The sequence below is a fragment of the Ruditapes philippinarum genome, unplaced genomic scaffold (assembly GCF_026571515.1).
Source record: "Ruditapes philippinarum isolate M1 unplaced genomic scaffold, ASM2657151v2 ctg9548_1_1_1_1, whole genome shotgun sequence".
NCBI lineage: Eukaryota > Metazoa > Mollusca > Bivalvia > Venerida > Veneridae > Ruditapes > Ruditapes philippinarum.
In genome coordinates this window covers 43132-67418 of record NW_026860080.1, presented here as the reverse complement: position 1 = coordinate 67418, position 24287 = coordinate 43132, and the positions used below count along the sequence as shown (strand labels likewise).

The following is a 24287-nucleotide window of genomic DNA, read 5'->3' as shown; positions in this document are numbered from 1 at the left end:
AAATTTCCTAACAGACCTAACAACGCAAAGTAGTTCTCACTCAAACTGCTTAAAAACCAGCAATTTAAAAGACAGAATAATTTTTTAATGTAGGCATTTAACGAATTACAGTGCATTGAAAGTTCAGATTAGTCAATAGAAATATGAGGTTACAATCACAAATTTCGCGGATGAATATCATTTTAATCAATGAAAATGCTATTTTTAGCTATGTCGATTACTGAATACTCCAGGGCGTAGTACACAAATAAATCTGACTGCCGAGTAGTGGAATATATACATGTCGGACTGTTTTGGCTAGAAGATTTTCGCTAAATTATTTTTATCAGTGTTAAACAGGTTTATCGTGAACAAAATGCCTCGAAATTGATAAGGATTACAAACACGAAATGGAAATTCTCAATTTAGAATTACAATGTATTTGTTTTTATTCAGGCTACATATTACGTATTACTTCACCGTGGTGCAGGGGTATCGCGCTCGTATCGCTCTCGCTTAGGGTGTGATTTTTGATGCAACTCTAGTCATGCAAAAATCCATATGTATCAATCTCAAACTGTTATAGAAAAAAATCTTAACGCAGTCGCTGCGTATGATGAATTATAGTATATAAAAATAAACTGATATAGGAAAATACATACAGATAGTCACTATGATTTAGATTGCAAAGATCAGAAAATACCACAGAGCTTGCAGCCCTTTGATTTATAAAGTCTTCAAACTGTTTTATTTTAAACTTTTCAAATTTTCAATCATTTACTTTTATCTTTTTCATAATTCACATCAAAACGTACACTTTTTTTTATAAAGTCTTCAAACTGTTTTATTTTCAACTTTTCAAATTTTCAATCATTTACTTTTATCTTTTTCATAATTCACATAAAAAAACCATACATATCATACGTGTCGTGTAACCTTTCTTATGAATCAGACGAATAAATGAAATGTTTTTATCAATTTCCAAAAATTGATAACATTATTCTAGTTGCATTTAATTTAATTTTCTATTTTGTCTTTGACTGGTGATGTTTGCTTCATTTTTCGCTTAACAAGAAGAAACACTTCCAAAGCAACTTGCAAAAGTTCAACGTAAGTAAGTACAGACGCCCCCATATACAACCCCATAGCACCACCAATATCAGATAAGAAGCGAATTGTGTTGTACAAAGGTTCTTCTGATATTGTTTCATAATTCAGGTCCTCGAAGTAGATGTAAACAGCAAGGAAGTTGGGCGCAATTTGATCTAAATCCTCATCCGTAACTGCAATTAAGTTATTACACATTTCTGAATACTGTTTCGAGCTTGTTATATTCGTGTTTCTGTTGCAAATCTCTTCTAAAATGACACTTTTCAAGTATTTCTTGTGAGGCCATTGCCTACTAGAAAATGTTGTTGAAAACACATTTTCTTTACAACGTGCTGGGCAGTCACATTTGAGTTTTCCGTCGTGTATGTTATCAATTACTTTTTCAACACAACCCTCGTCCTCGTCGTAATCACAAAACCGTAATGTTTCACTTCCGACAAGATTTAATGACGACACCGACCTGCAGTTACACATTGACTGCAAATATTCAGTCTCACAAATAGTGTAACAGATTGGAACTGTGTATTCTATTTTGTATTTCATTTTGAACTCATGGCCATCTGTACAGTCGCCAAATTTTCCACCAAGTCGCACAACTCGTGTAAGGCGTAATCCAATATGGGTTTCAAATTGCGAACTAAGAGTAAGTCCTTCATCTTCTGGAAGTGGAAACGTCCCTCGTTCGTGTAAAACCATGCGAACTCCATATGCAGAGGTAATGTCATGCAAGTATTCAGCAGTTTCAATATTGAATACTATATACAAACTATTCTTATGACCGCTTCCTCTGGCAATTAATTTATCTTCGTCGAGTGTATAACAGTTACCATACAAATGTGACTGCATTTCTTCAAAGATGGACAGTTTCATACGGTGACCTGAAAGAGTATTTACTAGGTAATGAGATAGTTTTAGAATACATGTATAATATTACATCAAAGCAAATAATTCAAGAGGAATAAAGTTACTTTTATTATACGGCTAGAAAATCCAAAAGCTGACTCATTTAATAATTGAAACGAAAGGAAAACAATTTCGTTAGTCATATATAGGTATCATAGTCTTATCAATATTCAAAAGTGTTGTTTAATAGTCTGAGACAATACATGACAATTTTACATAATTGACGACAACTGATGATATGAAAAGGATGCTCAGTGGTAAAAACGTTTGGTAAAAAAAGAGAACAGTTTTCATTTCATAATTTCCCGGTTTTTGTACACATTTTAACTTCTTGGCAAATAGACATTTTCTTGTCCCAAGTAAATTTGTGTTTCAAATACACATGTAATAATAATTTAAACAATTTTTTTCTTTTATATTATTTTTTACTTCCATTGAATATCTGAATTGTTAAGTGCTCATTATTTTAGAGAATATTTGTGATATAAATAAATATTTAAATAAGATCAAACAAAATTCCTTTCAAAAATGCAGAAAATGGCCATACTTGAAACATTTCCTACAGTGTCAAATATAATGAATCGTATGTATAAAGCCCTAAAAGTGATATTGTTTTCATCTTTCAAAAACCATTTGCTCCTTTGAGATCTTGTTTCAGTTTTCGAAAAATGACTTATTGACCATATATTACTTCTTTGTACATGACATATAGTTTAATTATTAAAGTGTTTTAACATTTTGTATGGATCGAAAATTCTCTGTCTGCGTTGTATAATATACAGAAAAGGGCGGTAATTTTAAAACAAATATATTTTGATTTTACGTATTGTTCTATCTTTTCCGTTTGATTTCATTTTGTATGACTATTTTATTCTTAAAGTTGTGAACTAAAAGGTTCATATCTTCACCTAAAATTCCATAACTGCCGCTCCTTACAGTGATGACCAACTGAAGGTATGGAAACTTATTCCATTGGCTAAACATGTAAGCTAGTAAATATAATTTTATGCAGCTACTCAGAAACAATCCCAACAAATTTTATTAACCAAAATGCAAAGTTAAATTGTGATCATCTGCCAAATGAGAAACAAATTTAAAAAAAAATGTTAAATTTACCTGAAAACACCGCACTATGAATAAAGTCTTTTCTCTGATGCCCTGCATTTGATTTGTTTTCAGCCGAAAGTTTTCTATACTCGGTCAGAAATCTACTTTTCCATGCATGAAACGTGTCTCGGGCGTGAGAATGATCCTGTAGAATGTTTTCGTCATAATTTTCCAAAGATTCATAGTCAAAATATTCTTTGTAGTCTGCAAAAGTTTTTCCTACAATAACCTTCTTAATATTTTCGTATTTTGCGATTTGACTGAATCTAATCGGATTCATGTTACAAAACGTTAGAGCCGGAAACGCCAGTGGTTTGAAATCGAGTCGAACTGATGTCTTCGTTGGAAAGGAGTAAAACTCCTCAAATAAGCCATGGAGCTGAATAGCAAAGGCTGTCATTGTTCCTACAAGAAATGTAAAAGCAAAATAATATTTTTTTACACAAAAAACAATGTGAAATAATATCATGACAAACATTTTTACTTTTAAATAGGTTCTGTCATCACGAAATGTAATGGATGAAAAGTTGAAATATAATCTGTTGTATACCAGTATTAACAAAATATTTCCAGTGTAATACTATAGCTCTGTTGGCAAACAAATTATATATATCTTACCGAGGAGTAACAAGCACCATAATGCCTTAACAACGATTTGCCTCGAAGAAACAATTTTTGGGATACCATGAAGAGAACTCGTCTCTCCTAACTCTTTTAAGAGCGCCTTCATATTGTTATCTTCTGGCATTGCTTCTAATTATAAAATCATAAATCTCCAAAAATTGTATCCAGTCTCAATTACAAAAACAAATACTTTACAAAAGCTACAATCGTTAATCAACGCCATAAAAATGAGAAATAAAATAAGACTAGTTTGGCTGACAAGTTTTAAAGTTTAGTTAGCTTTTCTAATCAATATGTTACACATGACTTGATGATCACGCAACAGCTATGACAAAATACATGTAATTCATCCATTGATCTGTTCAATTGATTAGAGTAGAATTATGGCTGATACTTTTTTATAACACAAACAAACAACACTTTATTTACGAACGTGTACTGTACGTCTTTTTTACTCTTTGTCATGTATTACTAAAATGGTTCAAGAGAAAAGGGACAATGCACCATTTTTAAAATGATATGTATTGAACTATATATTATATTAAGTGTTAGTTATTGATTGTTTCAAACTGACATATTATTCTTGAATGTTATCAAGTATAATTGATATGTTTAAGATGTTGTCTTAATCATACTCTAAATCATTCTTTCAGCTATACATTTTACTAATCTTTTATCTGTGAGACCAAAAGTTTTGTAATATCAATAATATGAAATTTTATAAGACAAAAAGAAAAAAATCAATCGCCGTTACAATTTAACTAAATACATGTATAAGTATATACGATGGGAAAATTCACTTAAAAAACTTGGACTAAATCGGAATTATTTGTTTTAATCAAGCAAACTGGCCTGCAATTGATCATCAGTTTAAATGTGAAAAAAATACTTTCAGTTGCTTATATAACGCTTAACAATATTCTTCTATCATTTAACGTTTGTTCTCGTCGTTATAGACAATACAAGTACAAACTTGCAAGTTTCCTGCGAGTTCTGAATGATACAAAACTCTCCATAATTCTGTTCTGTATCGCCGAACACTTTAAACATCTAAATAAAGTATAATGTCTATGATGATGAAGTTATTATAATTATCATTATGTTATCTTTACGGTTTTATGATTTATAATACCTTAGTATAATATTTGTTTGTTTATGCTTGAAGACTTCAAAAATTATTTTGTTCACACAATTATTCGTACCTGTAGAGTATGGGTCATTGCAAATATGATATATTGAATTTATGATTTATCACACTTTTCAAGCATATGATTTGAGTAGTAAATCGTAACGAAGTATAGGTTATATTTTGGCATGCATCCATTAGAAATTTATAAACACGTGATGCGTTTAGAATATCTGAGAGTAATTATGCATTTCTAAATATTACTGAGTAATTGTGCTATATATTTGGCTCCATCGATCATCTTTCATCATCATAACCAGGATGTGCGACCGGTGACCTAGTACATTCTTTTATAATCAAGCATTTATGCTTTGGTGTATTGCTCCAGCAATTTCTCAATTTATACAAAAGGTTCGTGTGATTGTGGTTGCCTAAAGCCCACTAAAGCGTAAGGTCTTAGATCAATTGTAAAGGTAAATATAATACCAAGTAGACTACGATTAAGCAAACTACAAACTTTCAATGTGTTGGTAAAGAGAATTTATATTAAAGACAGTCTAAAAACAGGCTTTGTTCATCCCGGTTATTGGCGGAAGAACATGTTTATTAAAGAACATCCAAATATACATGATGTCCCTAATCAGTGTTTTACACAGGTTTTGTCTTCAATGTGTATATTGATAGAATTACGAGTTATGATAAAATTAGAAATGCATACAAAATTTGCAATTTTAATCGACATTGAGGGTTCAGTCAGGTTTGGAAAAGAAAAGAAATACCTTAGATTAGGTTTTAGTTTAGATGCTCTCTCAAATATTTCGTTTATTAAGAAAACTACATATTTTCCGTTTTCTATGTGATCCCCTCATACTTCTGACTCAGGTGATACGTAAACTGGAATACAGAAAGTCTGTACGTGTCATTAACCAAACTCAAAATGAATGACCAAACATGTGCTTTCTCCGAGTTAAAGTGTTTAATGATATCAAAATGAAGAAGTCTGCAACATGTCTGTAGGTTTATTGTACCACTCCATCAGCAGATCAATTGGTCATTTTCAGACGAGCACAATGTCCGGTTGCCGACTATATGAAATTTTGGCGGGAAACTATTACAGTCACATTTCTCCAATATGTCAGTTTATACGAAACACTGGTTTTAATCTAGTTTGTTTGTTTGTTTTGTTTGTTTGTTTGTTTGTTTGTTTGTTTCATTTTATGTCTTTTCCCAACAGTATTTCAGTCATATAGCGGGTAGTTTCCTTACCATCGTTCCTGGAGAGTTACACCAATACTAGACTACCTTCCTCCGTGCTAAACTACCAAAGCATCTCCCGGGGATAGAACCCACGCCAAAGAGATAACTTGATTAGAAATCATCGACTCTAACCCCTCGACCATGAAGGCGGTAGAACATTAATGAACCAACAATATTTTAGAAAGTTTCTGCCAACATTCAATGTAAAGCAAAAGTAAATAAAGTACGAACTTTCATCAAGTTATAAAAATTATATTTTTTATCTATCAGATTTAGCAAGAAGATAAACACTGAAATATTACCATGTTAAAACATACCATCTGTATACAGGTTTAAAATTAATATAAGATTGTTCAGAGTATCAATGAATTTTCATATTATATCTGATAACTAGTACTTAATACATTAATAATTATTATATTGGTGGTTCTTTCCTCCTACTAACTAATCTAACTAATACGCTAAATGATTGTCATACGCATCGCTAGTGTAAATTTGAATTTGAAAATACTAAGCATGTATTTAAAGAAAAAGCAGCACAAAAAGAAACTTAAGGTATAAGCAACATTCGAGATAAAAGATGAATTTAGAGCTCGTATAATCTATTGTAAACATCTTTGTTGTTTTTTTGTGGTCTTTTGAGTTGTTGTTTTTTTAGTTATCTATTTATTTCATTTTATTTTATTTATTTATTTTTTTTTTTTTTTTATTTTTATTTTTTTTTTTTTGCTTTTTTTTTGGGGGGGGGGTTGTTGTTGTTTTTTACACAAATATAGAAATATTTAGATATGACTGTGTAGAGAATGAGTTAAACAGGTTTGGAACATAAGATATACACGACATGAAGAATTAAATGACGACAATGACGTTGATATTTAAAAGACAAATAGTTCTCAAAACGAGTATATCAAAGTCGAGATTCCTTTATTTTTGTAGAAAGAAATATCAATAAAATGAAACATAGAATTAGTATATATATAAAAACGTGGTAATAAAAAGGGATGTCTATTTCTATAATCATTACAATAACAAATATATACAATACATGTATAATTTTATCACACAATATATCATGTAAGAATAAAGCTATTTAGTGTAAATGTCAATAAAAGGGACAATACTGAGGTTATTTGGCATGACGGAACCAAAACTCGTTTTTCGAGATTAATGTCCCATTTGATGAAGGTCTAGACAAATAACTGTTGGTGCGAAATCAGATCATTTTTCAAATCATTTCAAAAAAAATCTAATTGTGAAAAATGATAAGAATCGGGATAAGAATAGCACCAAAATACAACATTAAATGTATTTCTGAGTATATTTCTTTACTATTTTTCGCATATCTTTCAGTGTCTCAGCTTATCTATGTAAAGAATTCAAAGTTCATATTTTCAGGCTTTGGGCCTCAGTAGAGTTCCTTTAATATGGTATCGCAAATGTGTTAATACAAAAATGTATCTTTTTAAAGCAAAGATAAGTACCATTTGTATTCAAAAATAGTGTAAATAAGAAAATTTGATACAATTGAAATGAAACTTTTAACAACGCCAAAACGTGCAAAATTGAAAATGATGGGCCTCGCTTGACATGGACGGCAGTAATAAATGCAATGTACCGTCCACTCCAAAGTGATAAGCAATCACTTTAAAGATATACCATGCTCAAATTTGATATTTGAAAATATTGATAAATGCTACACGGTCTCTTTGCAAATATAAAATAAACATGTTTTGACTTCATACGAAGTAGATATGTTATGTTGTATCATAGTTTGGAGACCTTTCTGTTGAAAATGTGTCAGGGTTAAATCGTATACATATACATGCACAGTGCGTTAACTGGAGTGCGGGTATTAGTTACCCGCACTCAAAAGCATGTCCATTGATTGGCTCATTTTTGCTGGGGTTTACATATTGTGTCGACGGCAGAGAAAGGGAAAGCGACAGAAACATCATATTCAGATGTTCGTTCATTGGTTCATTTTTGCCGGGGTTTCATATTGTCACAACAGGGAACGTGTTTTATGTTTGACTATGATACAAAAGAGAAAGAACACCAAAACACTCGGCAATCTGATTAATACTCGGGGGCTACGCCCCCTCGTACAAATCAGATAGCCTCGTGTTTCGGTGCTCTTTCTATTACTTTTAAACTTTCACACTTTAATGAATATATAGTCTCATTAAAAAAAACACATTGTAGTTGTTTTTTTAAAGAAATATTCAGTACGAATTTTATGGATTTCAATAAATTTCTGCAGTTACAATATTTTACTCAAAGATGAGCGTGGTATATACTTGATTATCTGCCACATGATATGAAGTTCTGCAAAACTTTTACTTAAACATAACGATTAAATATTATATAATATTACATATTATATAATTTGTATAATGACAAGATATTATAAATATGAATATATATTATGTTGCATTTCTATTGGTAAAGGCCGATATTGTCTGACAGTCCAGAAATAAATGATTTGACGCTCACACATGTGGGTCTTGACAGTACGTGGAATTGAGGTGGCTTGCACCTGTCAGAGCATTTTGGTCATTTCTTTAACTTTCTGCAAAAAGATTGATAAAAATCAACTCTTAACATGTATTCCTGATTAGAAACAACAATTACATAGGAAAAGAAGATATATAAGGTGCAAAACCTAACATTATATCGAATGTTTAGTGTAGCATGTCCTCAAGCACTATAATTATGATACATAAATATTAAGGACATTGAAATAGAGAAATAAGCAACCCAAAGAACGTGCACAACAGTAAAAGTTAAAATGTTGCAGACTCGACTTGATTTAGTCTGTTTATCGACGGTACTGGAAATTGCAAGCTATCCCCCATGCCCCCTAGCACCGGCTTAAGCAGAATTCAAGAACTCAACATTAAACATCGTGGGTTATCTCGATTGCTTACCATCATCGGTAAATATTAATGTCATGTTTACGAAATGTATACTATGGTTTTCCGCTGGTGATGAAAACGATACACACGGAAATAAATGGCCAAGTGTTAGAGCAGTATTAAACAACATAGTAATTAAAATTCAATCGTGATTTAAAAAAATGTTACATGACAATGTTCATATCAGTAAAAGGTACTGCGTTTCAAGGGAACATTCACGACAAATAACTATACCTGTAAAGTCACTTATTCTACTTAAATTATGTTAATTATAGAAGAGGTGCTAAGGTAGTTATCTCTCAGTAAAGGGATCATGCGTTCGAACCCTCCTACTGATACCGTATCAAATCTTCCGCCATAATACCAAGACCGGTCAGCCCAGGCTGCAGATTTAACAGAGGCTCTTTAAAATGAATAAAATAAAATAGATATATATATTTTTGTTCTATTTATTTGTATATGAGAATTTGGTAGTTATATCCTTAACCAGTACTGATTTGAAAAGAAATCAAGTGGGCATTAGTTAAGTCATTGATAAAGAATATAACTTACCCCTGGTGGGCCTATTAAACATCCAAGACATCCGCAAAGACTCGTGCTACTAGTTTCATGGTAACCTTGCTGTTCATATAGCGAGATTGCTCGATTTGTAGTTACAATCCACAATATTGTCTGAAATGTAAACATACATATTATCAGAAAATACATTATCATGTACATCGTACAACGGCCTGCTTTCTGTTATAAAGATGTTTCTTGTTTGTCTCTTTGTCTCACGAGCATACAACTCTCTACTTTAACAGTACCGATAATTCCATCAATATGCGTATACATGTATATATTTGTAGTTTGTCAGCCAATTGTAACTACGTTACTTTTGAGATATATTTTGACACCGCGAATAAAGGGGCGAAATAAAAATTAAAATTTATAGTTCTTCACTATTACTCGTTTTTTTTTAAGTTCTTACTTAGCTGTCATATTATTTAATCGAACAGTGCAAAACAGTAAGGAAATGTTTTGGACTTTGAAATTGTAGCAATTTCATTGCCTCCTTACAGTTATGACAGGCATTATTGGGACAATTTGTTTCATTCTTAACATATAAATGTGTTTAAACTACAAATGCATTCCGGAAGCAAGTTTCTTGGCATGATGCTATACTTTTCTAAAGCATGGACTGTTAAAGGTTGCTTTCTCCCAGTAATAATACATATCTCTCTTATTCGTTGACTTAAATCGCGTTACTTCAAAATTATGCAGTTAATTTGATTTTGAAGCGAGTGTCACACCCTGAACAAGGAGAATGACGTATTCTCAGTTAAAATAATCTGACGCACCGCAAGATATTTTCTAATTACAATCGAAACAACATGTCTATAAATGCTGCGAAAATAATTATTGTTTGACAATATTTATATTTGTTTAAGAACTTGTACAGCATTTGATGAGTACATTATGAAAACGTCTTGTTTTATAATAATGCCATTATATATATTTATTTTCTTTCAGTGTTCTCTAAATATTTAAATTTGTCCTGAAACTCTAACGTAAATACGTACAATTATCTCACATGAGTGTGGTCAAATTGGTACGGTTATGATAAGATCCTTTATATATATATATTATATATCTAATAAATAAAATGCTTATCCTAGAAATCCTAAAAAGAGGACAAACACAACAACAGCATTAACAACAAAAACAAAATAAGCTGCATTATAAATCTATCAGATATACATAAAGAATAGTAAGAATGGAACAATCTTTCACTGTATATACACAAGGGATGAATACCTTAATGTATATAACATCAAGTTACTGAACATTGAAAATAATATTCGATGCTACTAAATATGTTCTTTCACTTTTAACCTAAATTGTTTGGCTAGGATTTTGCATCTCTCATTTCCTGGAGCAGACCGTTCCAAAACAAAAACTGCACCAAATTATGAAAAGGTCTTTAGGTCAAACATTGTATTAACTCTAAAGAACATTATATCTTGCACTATCATGGAAAACACAACCAGGTCAGAACAAAATGATTGTGCTAGAAGATTTTTTTTTCATTAATATTAGGCGGACTTTCCAAAATGGCACCAAATAACGGCAATCCTTTTCACATCTTGCGTTGTATATTTACTTTGCTCTCGTCAATGACTTTTAAATATTTTACATAAAAAGTTATCAAGTGGTACTTTTCTCAGGTCTCAGCTGGTATCTAAATTAATGCACAGTGGGGAGCCTAAAGTCTTCCTACATAGCAAAGTTTGAAAGTGTAATGATTATGATTCCGTGCTAGCGTTCACTTTTGACATCAATTATTAAAAATATGCATCAGAAATGTTAGCTCTGATATTTTATTCACCGGGTAATTCTATTTTGAAGCGACAACAAATTGCTCGTTCGTGACTTACTTATACAGATTAGACCATTAAAATCACGTCCCGCGCATTAAACTAAAATTTATTAATCATATTAAGGCTAACCGAATTACATTTTTTAGCGAAATATATTGTGGGGCATTTATTATTTTAATATAAACGGAAATTTTCAACTTCTTCAAAGCAATTATATCAACGTGATGTTATTTGAGCTGCGTCACGACAAAACCAACATAGTGCGATTGCTACCAGCATGGATCCAGACCAGCCTGCGCATCCGCGCAGTCTGATCAGGATCCATGCTGTTCGCTTACTAACCCTATTACAGGTAGAGAAACTGATAGCGAACAGCATGGATCCTGATCAGACTGTGCGGATGCGCAGGCTGGTCTGGATCCATGCTGGTCGCAAACACACTATGTTGGTTTTGTCGTGACGCGGCTCATTTGTTTGCAATATGTTTCTATTTCATATCAAATAAGATGTTGTTTTATTTGTTTGTTTGTTTGTTTGTTTGTTTTTTTATAACAAACGGCTAATTTCTTAAGAATGTATTTACTTTTTTGATACACTTTGTTTTGTTCAGATTTAACAGCTGCATAAGTTGCTCGGATTTAAGCTAAACTGCAAAAAATGGATCAATATTCATTGTAGTGTTCTGCTATATATATACTTAGAAACATTATCTGTTTAGAATACTAATGCATATAACGTGACAGACATATCTCTCTTATTCGTTAACCTATATCGTTTCACTTAATAATTATGCAGCGAAAATAAAATTATTACACAACCTGTCCCAATGATCAGAATTCATTAGGTTTATAGCAAACAATTTTTAATATTTCTCGTTTAGAAGCCTACGCAACTTGTACCTACAGAAAACCATACTGTGATTATAACTAAACTTGTTGTTGATGACGTCTTTTGTTAATTAAAAGCTTGGATTAATTTGGGTCAGCAGCATAATAGGTATTAATTGATCCTTTGCAAAACAGCATCTTTCTTAGATAATAAAACAACATTCCAGGTAGTCTGCTAGAATGGTTTCATATTCAAGTACCATGGTGCAATATCTGGTATAATAGTTTGTGAATCTGGTATAAAAAAAGATAGAAACAACTGTTATGCAAGGCGGACAATGGTGGCCAGTTAATTTGATTTTGAAGCGACAGTCACACCTTGAACAAGGAGAATGACGGCCTCTCAGTTAAAATAATCCGAGGCACCGTAAGATTTTTTCTAATTATCATCGAAACAACATGTCTATAAGTGCTCTGAAAATGTTTGAAAGCGTTTGGTTTTTATTTGACTGAGAACTAGTACAGCATTTTATAAGACTTAGTACATTATGAAAACTTCTTGTTTTATAATTATGCCATTATATATAAAAAAAAATTATTTCAGTGTCCTCTAAATACTTTAATTTGGCCTGAAAATCTAACACAATTATTCCACACGAGTGTGGTCAAATTGATACTGTTATAAGACCATTTTTACATACATATATACATTTTTATTATGTAAGATTAACTGAATGTGGAAAATTCTAAACGCTGTAATCTAAAATTGGCCAATGAATCGCACGACGTATCATTTTTAATTTAGTTCGGAGTATATTTCTGTATTATCTTATTTATGTTTTCCGTCTAAATCCCCTTGCTGATCTTAATTTGATTTTCGAATTTTGTGTCGTTCGGACCGCAATGGAGCTCTTTTTATGTGAAATAAGAATAAACATTTTTCAAACTTTGGTGTATGTTATGAAGAAAAAAAGCTTACTAAAGTGCATTGTGCACTTTGGTACTTATTATGTCACACAATGGCAAGGCAGTGGTTTAGGAATAAGTTAGCAAACAATTATGTTGTGCTTTTTATTACAACCTTTCATGAAGTACAACGGCGTTAAACAGACTAATGACACTCTACCTTACTGCATTTCAAGTAAGTCATTTATCTTTATGACTAGACAAATATTATACTCACAAAGGCTCTGATCTAACATTCCACAGTTAACCATATCAAAAGAGGTAACAATGTTTATATTTTAATGCGTTTGATATATCTTAAGTAGTTGGTATCAAATGTGTTAGTTAAGATTCAGAATAAAACATACAATTGATTTTCTTAATTCAAATTTATTAGAACGACCGGAATAATCCAATTTTCTTGGTAAAACTCTACTAAATTTTTGGTTAAAATTATTTGAATGTCACAATACCTAATTGGAGTACATATAATTTATATGACTCTGATTAAGTATGTCTTTACTATTTTTACCCCAATCGGTTTCATCCAATTCAAGTAAGTTTTAGACTACAATAAGAAGAATGTATTAAATTAATGCAGAATATTTTCGTTATGAAATCGACACACGATGTGTTTCACATTTGAAACAAAGATCCGTGACTTACCCCACTGAGATCTATGATTTTGCATGTATAAAAGCCATAAAAGTTCTTTGTGATACATTCCGGTTAGCAAAATACTAAATTATAATGTTAAAATCGATACCTTACTAAACCAGCATCTAACTTGGAAAATTTAGATCATTTAGCAAGTCTGCTTGGAAGTTCATACAATAGTATCACGTTGTTATATATTGTGAAGAAATTAATGATTCTGGGATAAATCAAGATGAAAACAATGGGAGGGCGAACAGGAATGACCAGTTGATTTGACTATTTGGTAATGTTCACATCATGAATAAGGAAAATGATGAAGACCCCTCTCTTGTTTTAAAAGAAAATGTCACCGGCAGGGTATTCTTTTATTTACCATCGTAATAGCATGTCTATTTGAATTTGAAATTATTTGAACACTTTTATTATCAAACTATTGTCAAAATATTCAGGTGTTTGATTAAGTACTAAACAACATGTACAATGTAGTTTTATGTGAAATTTGTCCTATAATTCATATGCAAACTTTCATACAATGATTGTGTGTGGACACCCGCCTTAGCCATAAAGAAAAATTAAGGCATTTTTACAAGGAATGGATACATAATAATAAAACTGATCATAAAACTGTAAAGCCTGCCTTTTATAACTCGAACAAACATATAGATCAAAGTCGAGTAGAATATTGAGGGTAGCTAGACATAAGATGTTAAAAGTGACGCCACCCTACCAGTATTCTGAATGCGGCGTTTTCATGCAGTTTCAATGGAGTACAATCAGGAAACCGTAGTCGCTTGTTACGAATATACGGTCTTAAGATGATCAGAAATGAACCGTTATATTTTCTATTTACTTACGTTTCCTATCGGACACCGATTCTCAGCCTATAAACCTATATTATCGTATGTGAAAATCATCATGGTCTTCAAATTTGTTTGCTTTCGCCTGAACTAAATGAGTCCTGTTGATCTCGGTTTATGTCATTCTGAATATCGTCTCTTTAATTCTGGTTCATAAATAAATATCCGACTCTCGTCTATTGTCACTTACCTGTGCAGAAACATTTCACCCTCGTAATAAAAATGTAAATGCTATATCAATAGTGTCTTAGATTTAGTTAAAGCCTTAAAAAGACAAGAAACTTCAAAAGAGGCAATCTGTACTAGTTATTTTTTTTTCAAGTAACTTGAATCGAGAGTGGTTCCGATATGTTTCTTAAGTTTTCACTGCAATAACGAGACAAAATGGATTTGTTAAAATTAGATTGGATTCATGTTTGAAACACTTCTGTCAGAGTTAATAATCATGAGATGTTTGATGAAAATTCTTATAAGGTACACTTATAATGGTTTTAGTGTTAAGAAACTCGCTTATAGTAGTTATGAAACCTGTTCAGTAAAAACTGAACTATTTCACAAGAAATTCCAATATCAAAACTTTTTAAATATAGATTCCAGAATTATAAACCTTGTCATATATTGAATATGAGTGATTATAAAAATAAATTATTCTTGATATTAGAAAAAAAGATGAAAAGTTATTAAGAAGTTATTATTAACATATCTATTATTTTCATATAAAATTTTAAGTTCTTAGATTGAATAATTCTTTTAATATATAATTCAGAGATTTTTGTTGATCTGATATAATAATCCGACAAGCTTTGTTATCTCTTAATGGGCATGTTTCTTCGGATCCAAAACGCAATTCATAATAGATATCCTAATTATCGGAGCTAGAATTTTCGAGTCAATAAACATCATAATTAAAATGCTTCACATGCAAGATATGGGTGATGACAGGGAACAAATATCTCTAAGTTTGAAATGCTTCCTTAATACTTTATAAAAGATAGAATGCAGTTCTCGAATCATTGTGAACTCAAATTGTTATTGTGTTAATATTTGTTAGAGCTCATTATATTTTCTCCAAAAATATGATTGGCTGAATATAGTATTTTATAAAAGATTGATATAAATCATCAATATGATTATTGCTAGGTAGTAGCAAATGAAATTGCAATAACAACACTCCTCTGAATTCATAATTTACAGTTGAAGCTTTCAAAGCAATTACGAAATGAAACAAATATTGAATAATTTTGAGCTGTATTCAAACACACGCCATGGTGATAAAAATCTATAACTTATTCAATGGAACACGTGATGTAACTTTGATAAAATACATGTATGTACTTGACTAACCTTTTGTTGACGCAAATAACTAGTCTGGAAAATGTAATACCACAAAATCCCTAAAGATATTAATGTTCGATACAGCATTATTCTTTCAGTAATTTATGCAATTGGGAAAGCTTAAATTGTGCAGTTTTAGAGTGTTGTAAGGTAACATTTCTAGTGAATCCACAAACATCTAAAACTGTTTTACTAAGGTGTTTTTCAAACCATTCCGCGTAACGTAAAACGACTATTCGACCAAATTATGAAACAAGTCACTCAATTAAATTAATATGAATGAAGTACTATTATTTCTTGTGAGTAAATATCTACATAATATTATGCCTACATGTAACCACGCAGTCTTACGTTAATGTCAAAATCTCAATGTTTTACATTATCGAGGGTATTAAACTATTTTCCTACGCAACACTCAAAAATGGCAATGGTAGGACTTCGGCAGTCTTTAAAATTTGTTTAAGTTTACTCACGATTTATTATATACTGCATTTTTGGTAATAAATGTATCAACACGAAGTGTTAACACAATTTTAAGACATTATTAAACTATTAACATACAGTACTTAAATCTTTCTTCCCCACGGTACGTGCTGGTCGTAGAGAAGGCATGAAGGATAATTTGAGGTTTGGGTAAATTTTTTCACCAAGGACATGATGGCTGGTGATGATCCGAGCGCTGTTTTTATGCAAATAGGTAAGGTCCTGGAGACCAAACTACTTCTTTGTCGCCGGGAAGTTAAGCTTCTATCGCACTGTACGATTTAGATGTCGACGTCCTAATTAAAGCCGCGGAATTGGCCCTAAAATGTGACAGGGATGGCGATGAAAGATATTACGGTGCGTGAGCTTTTAGAACGAAGAAACGATTTGAACGGCGGCGCCCTTTGCTGGCACAAACAGCTCTATACGGCTAACCTTCTTCATTAGTGTCAGTGGTTAATGTACATTTATGTGCTCATTGATCGCTGTACAGTGATCTTCTCGGATCAGAATTAGTTTCTATCGCTACTACCCTTTGTAAATTGCACGGACCACTTTGGCCTTTCAGATCATGAATTGTGACACGTCCGGGGTCCGTACTCGACAGTGAAAGCTGTTTGTGGATAGACCCTCATTAAGCATAGAATACATACATACATATACGCACACACGAACGAACGAACGCACGCACGTACGTACGTACGTACGTACATACATACATACATACTTTAATCTCTGAAAGTAATAAAATCTATCCTGAAAACTAGACAGTTTTTTTTCTATTCTTTATTTATTTATTGATTCATTTTTATTTTTATTTATTTATTTTCCTTTTCTTTTTTTTCTTCTTTTTTGTAAATCATGTCCAAAGGAAATGCATTATTTTTAAGTTTTGAAAATTAGCCAATTAAATCTTAATTATAGTATATTTAATGGCGTGCATTTCCTTTCGAAACCTCAATTTAATCATCATTTATACTCTTTTTACAACTCTCCCGTATTTTATAAATATTTGATAATATTCAAACTACGATTATAACAACAAAAATGTATAAAAATTGAACGACTACTACTTAATAAATCCGTTGGGTGGATCTGTTTGCAATCCGACTCCAGTCAGTTATAACTGATAAAAACGATAACATGCTTTTATTTTTTCATCATTTTATAATTAATAAATAAATTATTAGGTTCAAACGCAATAGGGAGTTGAGCAAGTATAATATAACATAAGAATAATATTCTCGAAGTGTTTCATATTGGACCCCAAGTGCTAATTTTTACTTCAAACAAACATTAAAATAATAATAAAAATGACACACGCACAGCACATACTAAAACAGGACAAAATATACGATTTGACATTAATATACATTGTATTAAGAAATACGTTCTATATGTGCTAGTTTGATAAAATAGGCAAACATATTAACCCACACTTCTTCCAAGTACACTTTTTGTATTTTCTGATCGCAAGATCAGTAAATACATAGCTAACATCCACGGTCTAACACAAAATTTCCTAACAGACCTAACAACGCAAAGTAGTTCTCACTCAAAACTGCTTAAAAACCAGCAATTTAAAAGACAGAATAATTTTTAATGTAGGCATTTAACGAATTACAGTGCATTGAAAGTTCAGATTAGTCAATAGAAATATGAGGTTACAATCACAAATTTCGCGGATGAATATCATTTTAATCAATGAAAATGCTATTTTTAGCTATGTCGATTACTGAATACTCCAGGGCGTAGTACACAAATAAATCTGACTGCCGAGTAGTGGAATATATACATGTCGGACTGTTTTGGCTAGAAGATTTTCGCTAAATTATTTTTATCAGTGTTAAACAGGTTTATCGTGAACAAAATGCCTCGAAATTGATAAGGATTACAAACACGAAATGGAAATTCTCAATTTAGAATTACAATGTATTTGTTTTTATTCAGGCTACATATTACGTATTACTTCACCGTGGTGCAGGGGTATCGCGCCCGTATCGCTCTCGCTTAGGGTGTGATTTTTGATGCAACTCTAGTCATGCAAAATTCCATATGTATCAATCTCAAACTGTTATAGAAAAAAATCTTAACGCAGTCGCTGCGTAAGATGAATTATAGTATATAAAAATAAACTGATATAGGAAAATACATACAGATAGTCAGTATGATTTAGATTGCAAAGATCAGAAAATACCACAGAGCTTGCAGCCCTTTGATTTATAAAGTCTTCAAACTGTTTTATTTTAAACTTTTCAAATTTTCAATCATTTACTTTTATCTTTTTCATAATTCACATCAAAACGTACACTTTTTTTTATAAAGTCTTCAAACTGTTTTATTTTCAACTTTTCAAATTTTCAATCATTTACTTTTATCTTTTTCATAATTCACATAAAAAAACCATACATATCATACGTGTCGTGTAACCTTTCTTATGAATCAGACGAATAAATGAAATGTTTTTATCAATTTCCAAAAATTGATAACATTATTCTAGTTGCATTTAATTTAATTTTCTATTTTGTCTTTGACTGGTGATGTTCGCTTCATATTTCGCTTAACAAGAAGGAACACTTCCAAAGCAACTTGTAGAAGTTCAACGTAAGTAAGTACTGAGGCCCCCATATACAACCCCATAGCACCACCAATATCAGATAAAAACCGAACTGTGTTGTACAAAGGTTCTTCTGATATTGTTTCATAATTCAGGTCCTCGAAGTAGATGTGAACAGCTAGGAAGTTGGGCGCAATTCGATCTAAATCCTCATCTGTAAGTGCATTTTTTTTTATTACACATTTCGAAATACTCTATCAAAATTGTTTCAGTTATGTTTCTGTCGCAAATTTCTTCTAAAATGACTCTTTTCAAGTATTCCTTGTGTGGCCAGTGCCTACTAGAAAATGTCGTTGAAAACGAATCTTCGTTACAACGTATTGGGCAGTCGCATTTGAGTATTCCGCCGTTTATGTCATCAATTACTTTTTCAACACAAACATCGTCCTCGTCGTATTCACAAAACCGTAGTGTTTCACTTACAACAAGAGTTAATGAAGACAGCGACCTGCAGTTACAAATTGACTGCAAATATTCGGTCTCACAGATAGTGTAACAGATTGGAACTGTGTATTCTATTTTGTTTTTCATTTTGAACTCATGACCATCTGTACAGTCGCCAAATTTTCCGCCAAGTCGCACAACCCGTGTAAGGCGTAATCCAATATGGGTTTCAAATTGCGAACTAAGAGTAAGTCCTTCATCTTCTGGAAGTGGAAACGTCCCTCGTTCGTGTAAAACCATGCGAACTCCATATGCAGAGGTAATGTCATGCAAGTATTCAGCACTTTCAATATTGAATACTATATACAAACTATTCTTATGACCGCTTCCTCTGGCAATTAATTTATCTTCGTCGAGTGTATAACAGTTACCATACAAATGTGACTGCATTTCTTCAAAGATGGACAGTTTCATACGGTGACCTGAAAGAGTACTTACTAGGTAATGAGATAGTTTTAAAATATAATATTACATCAAAGCAAATAATTCAAGAGGAATAAAGTGACCTTTATTACACGACTTGAAATTCTAAAAGCTGACTTATTTAATGATTGGAACGAAAGGAGAACAGTTTCAAATGTCATATATAGGTATCATAGTCTAATCAATATTTAAATCTCTTGTTTAATAGTTGGAGACAAAACATGAAACTTATACCTAATTGACGACCGCTGATGATATGAACAGGATGCGCAGTGGATCAAAATGTTTGGAAAAAAGGGAACAGTTTTCATTTTATAAGTGCCCCGTTTTTGTACATATTTTAACTTCGTCGCAAATAGACGGTTGCTTGTTCAAAATAAATTTGTGTTTCAAATAATAATAATTTAAACAAAGTTGCAGTTTTCTTTTACTTTCACTTCCGTTGAAAATTTGAATTGTTAAGTGCTCTTTATATTTTAAAGAATCTTTGTGATTTAAATAAATATTTAAATGAGATAAAACAAGATTCCTTTCAAAAATGCAGAAAAAAACCTTTTTACCCTACTTGAAACATTTTTTACTATAATGAATCGTATGTAAAATAAATGACAATAAAGCCCTAAAATGATATAGAGGTTATTTGTTTGTTTGTGGGTAAGATGAAATTTTATTTCATCGAGTGGGCTTTAAAAACAGTATTCTCACGAGTGGCGTGTTTTTAAAATCCACGAGATGAAATAAAATTACATCTTACACATCTAACATCTTACACAACAAACACACATGCTTAAAAACAAGTTAAAACGAAATTTCCTTAATATTAACGTCAGTAATAAAATCTTTTTCCCCAATGGTAGCCTCTATTATGTACATGTATTAGTCGAATTTCTCATGAAATACAAGAAGTCCTGGGCTGAAAAATAAGTTCGACAATCAACGTTAAATGGCGGTGATATTATTCATTTTATTAAAAAAAATATGAATTATCGCTTGTTTTAATAATAAAAACAAATAATTCTATTATCCACTGGAAAGCATAAAATGAAATAACTTTTTTTTAATCTTGTTACAGTTTTCGAAAAAAGATTTATTGGCCATATAACTTCTTTGTACATGACATTTAGTTAATTATTATAGTAATTTCACATTTTGTATGGATCGAAGTTTCCCTGTAAAGAAAAATAAGTCTGCGAAGTATATACAGACGAGGACGGTATTTTTAAACAAATATATTTTGCTGATACGCAGTGTTCTATTTTTCCGTCTGACCATTTTATTCTTAGAGAATTTTAAAGTAGAAAGTTCATAATTTGACCTCAAATTTCATAACTGCAGCTTCTTACGGTGATGATCAACATCTTTGTTCAGCTGAAGGTTTGGAAACTTTTTTTTTCATTGGTTAAATATGTTAGTCAAAAATAATTTTTTATGCAGCTACTCTGGAAGCAATGCCAACAAATTTTGATAAACCAAATGCGAAAATTAATTATTCATGTGTCAAATGAGAAACAAAAAATAAAAACAAAAAAAAATGTTAAATTTACCTGAAAATACCGCACTATGAATAAAGTCTTCTTTCTGATGCCCTGCAGTCGATTTGTTTTTAGCCGAAAGTTTTCTATACTCGGTCAGAAATCTACTTTTCCATGCATGAAACGTGTCTCGGGCGTAGGCATGATCCTGTAGAATGTTTTCGTTATATTCGTCCAAATATTCATAGTCAAAATATTCTTCGTAGTCTGCAAAAGATTTTCCTACAATAACCTTCATAATATTTTCGTATTTTGCGATTTGACTGAATCTAATCGGATTCATGTTACAAAACGTTAGAGCCGGAAACGCCAGTGGTTTGAAATCGAGTCGAACTGATGTCTTCGTTGGAAAGGAGTAAAACTCCTCAAATAAGCCATGGAGCTGAATAGCAAAGGCTGTCATTGTTCCTACAAGAAATGTAAAAGCAAAATAATATTTTTTTTACACAAAAAACAATGTGAAATAATATCATGACAAACATTTTTACTTTTAAATAGGTTCTGTCATCACGAAATGTAATGGATGAAAAGTTGAAATATAATCTGTTGTATACCAGTATTTAACAAAATATATCAGAAATTTGTTTCCAGTGTAATACAGCTCTATTGGCAAACAAATTAATATATAAAGCTTACCGAGGAGTAACAAGCACCATAATGCTTTAACAACGATTTGCTTCGAAGAAACAATTTTTGGGATACCATGAAGAGAACTCGTCTCTCCCAAGTCTTTGAAGAGCGCCTTCATATTAGTATCTTCTGACATTGCTTCTGATTATAAAATCATAATTCACCAAAAATTGTATCCTGTTTCATTTACAAATAATTATATTAAATTACTTTACAAAAGCTACAATCATAATGAACGCCATAAAAATGAGACATGAAATAAGACTAGTTTAGCTGCCAAGTTTTAAAGTTTAGTTAGCTTTTCTAATCCATACGTTACACATGACTTGAAGATCACGCAACAGCTATGACAAAATACAGGTAATTCATCCATTGATCTGTTCAACCGATTAGAGTAGAATTGTGGCTGATACTATTTATAACACAAATAAACAAACAGCACTTTATTGACGAACGTGTACTCTACGTCTTTTTAACTCTTTGTCATGTATTACCGACATGGTTCATGAGAAAAAGGACAATGCACCATTTTTAATATGAGATTTATTGAACTATATATTATATTAAGTGTTAGTTATAGATTGTTTCAAACTGACATATTATTCTTGAATGTTATCAAGTATAATTGATATGTTTAAGATGTTGTCTTAATCATACTCTAAATCATTCTTTCAGCTATACATTTTACTAATCTTTTATCTGTGAGACCAAAAGTTTTGTAATATCAATAATATGAAATTTTATAAGACAAAAAGAAAAAAATCAATCGCCGTTACAATTTAACTAAATACATGTATAAGTATATACGATGGGAAAATTCACTTAAAAAACTTGGACTAAATCGGAATTATTTGTTTTAATCAAGCAAACTGGCCTGCAATTGATCATCAGTTTAAATGTGAAAAAAATACTTTCAGTTGCTTATATAACGCTTAACAATATTCTTCTATCATTTAACGTTTGTTCTCGTCGTTATAGACAATACAAGTACAAACTTGCAAGTCTCCTGCGAGTTCTGAATGATACAAAACTCTCCATAATTCTGTTCTGTATCGCCAAACACTTCAAACATCTAAATAAAGTATAATGTCTATGATGATGAAGTTATTATAATTATCATTATGTTATCTTTACGGTTTTATGATTTATAATACCTTAGTATAATATTTGTTTGTTTATGCTTGAAGACTTCAAAAATTATTTTGTTCACACAATTATTCGTACCTGTAGAGTATGGGTCATTGCAAATATGATATATTGAATTTATGATTTATCACACTTTTCAAGCATATGATTTGAGTAGTAAATCGTAACGAAGTATAGGTTATATTTTGGCATGCATCCATTAGAAATTTATAAACACGTGATGCGTTTAGAATATCTGAGAGTAATTATGCATTTCTAAATATTACTGAGTAATTGTGCTATATATTTGGCTCCATCGATCATCTTTCATCATCATAACCAGGATGTGCGACCGGTGACCTAGTACATTCTTTTATAATCAAGCATTTATGCTTTGGTGTATTGCTCCAGCAATTTCTCAATTTATACAAAAGGTTCGTGTGATTGTGGTTGCCTAAAGCCCACTAAAGCGTAAGGTCTTAGATCAATTGTAAAGGTAAATATAATACCAAGTAGACTACGATTAAGCAAACTACAGACTTTCAATGTGTTACATTGTAGTTGGTAAAGAGTATTTTTATATGAAAGACAGTCTAAAAACAGGCTTTGTTCATCCCTGTTGATCGCGGCAGACATGTATGTAAAAGAACATCCAAATATACATATTGTCCCAAATCAGTGTTTTACACAAGTTTTGTCTTCAATGTGTATATTGATAGAATCACGAGTTATGATAGATACAAAATTTGCAATTTTAATCGACATTGAGTAGTCAGTCAGGTTTGGAAAAGAAAAAACTTAGATTAGGTTCTAAATTAGATGTTCTCTCAAATATTTGGTTTATGAAGAAAACTACATATTTTCCATTTCCTATGTGATCCCCTCATACTTCTGACTCAGGTGGCAGGAAAACTGGAATACAGAAAGTCTGTACGTGTCATTAACCAAACTCAAAATGTAAGACCCTACATTGTGCTTTCTCGAAGTTTAAAAGTGTTTAATGATATGAAAATGAAGAAGTCTACAAAATG

The 24287-nt window shown here is 31.5% G+C and overlaps 2 protein-coding genes across 2 annotated transcripts; both read right to left on the bottom strand.

Annotated features, from left to right (window-relative positions):
• Nucleotides 1–718: 718 nt before the first annotated feature.
• On the bottom strand, nucleotides 719–3928 carry LOC132758780 (degenerin mec-10-like). The gene is made up of 3 exons (XM_060750477.1): nucleotides 3718–3928; nucleotides 3109–3504; nucleotides 719–1967 (listed from the first exon to the last, which is right to left on the bottom strand). Exons 1-3 carry the CDS (start codon nucleotides 3845–3847, stop codon nucleotides 997–999), a joined length of 1497 nt encoding a protein of 498 aa, XP_060606460.1. The 5' UTR covers nucleotides 3848–3928; the 3' UTR covers nucleotides 719–996.
• Nucleotides 3929–19078: 15150 nt separating this feature from the next.
• Nucleotides 19079–22485, bottom strand: LOC132758782 (degenerin mec-10-like). The gene is made up of 3 exons (XM_060750478.1): nucleotides 22138–22485; nucleotides 21514–21909; nucleotides 19079–19968 (listed from the first exon to the last, which is right to left on the bottom strand). Exons 1-3 carry the CDS (start codon nucleotides 22265–22267, stop codon nucleotides 19253–19255), a joined length of 1242 nt encoding a protein of 413 aa, XP_060606461.1. The 5' UTR covers nucleotides 22268–22485; the 3' UTR covers nucleotides 19079–19252.
• Nucleotides 22486–24287: the final 1802 nt, after the last annotated feature.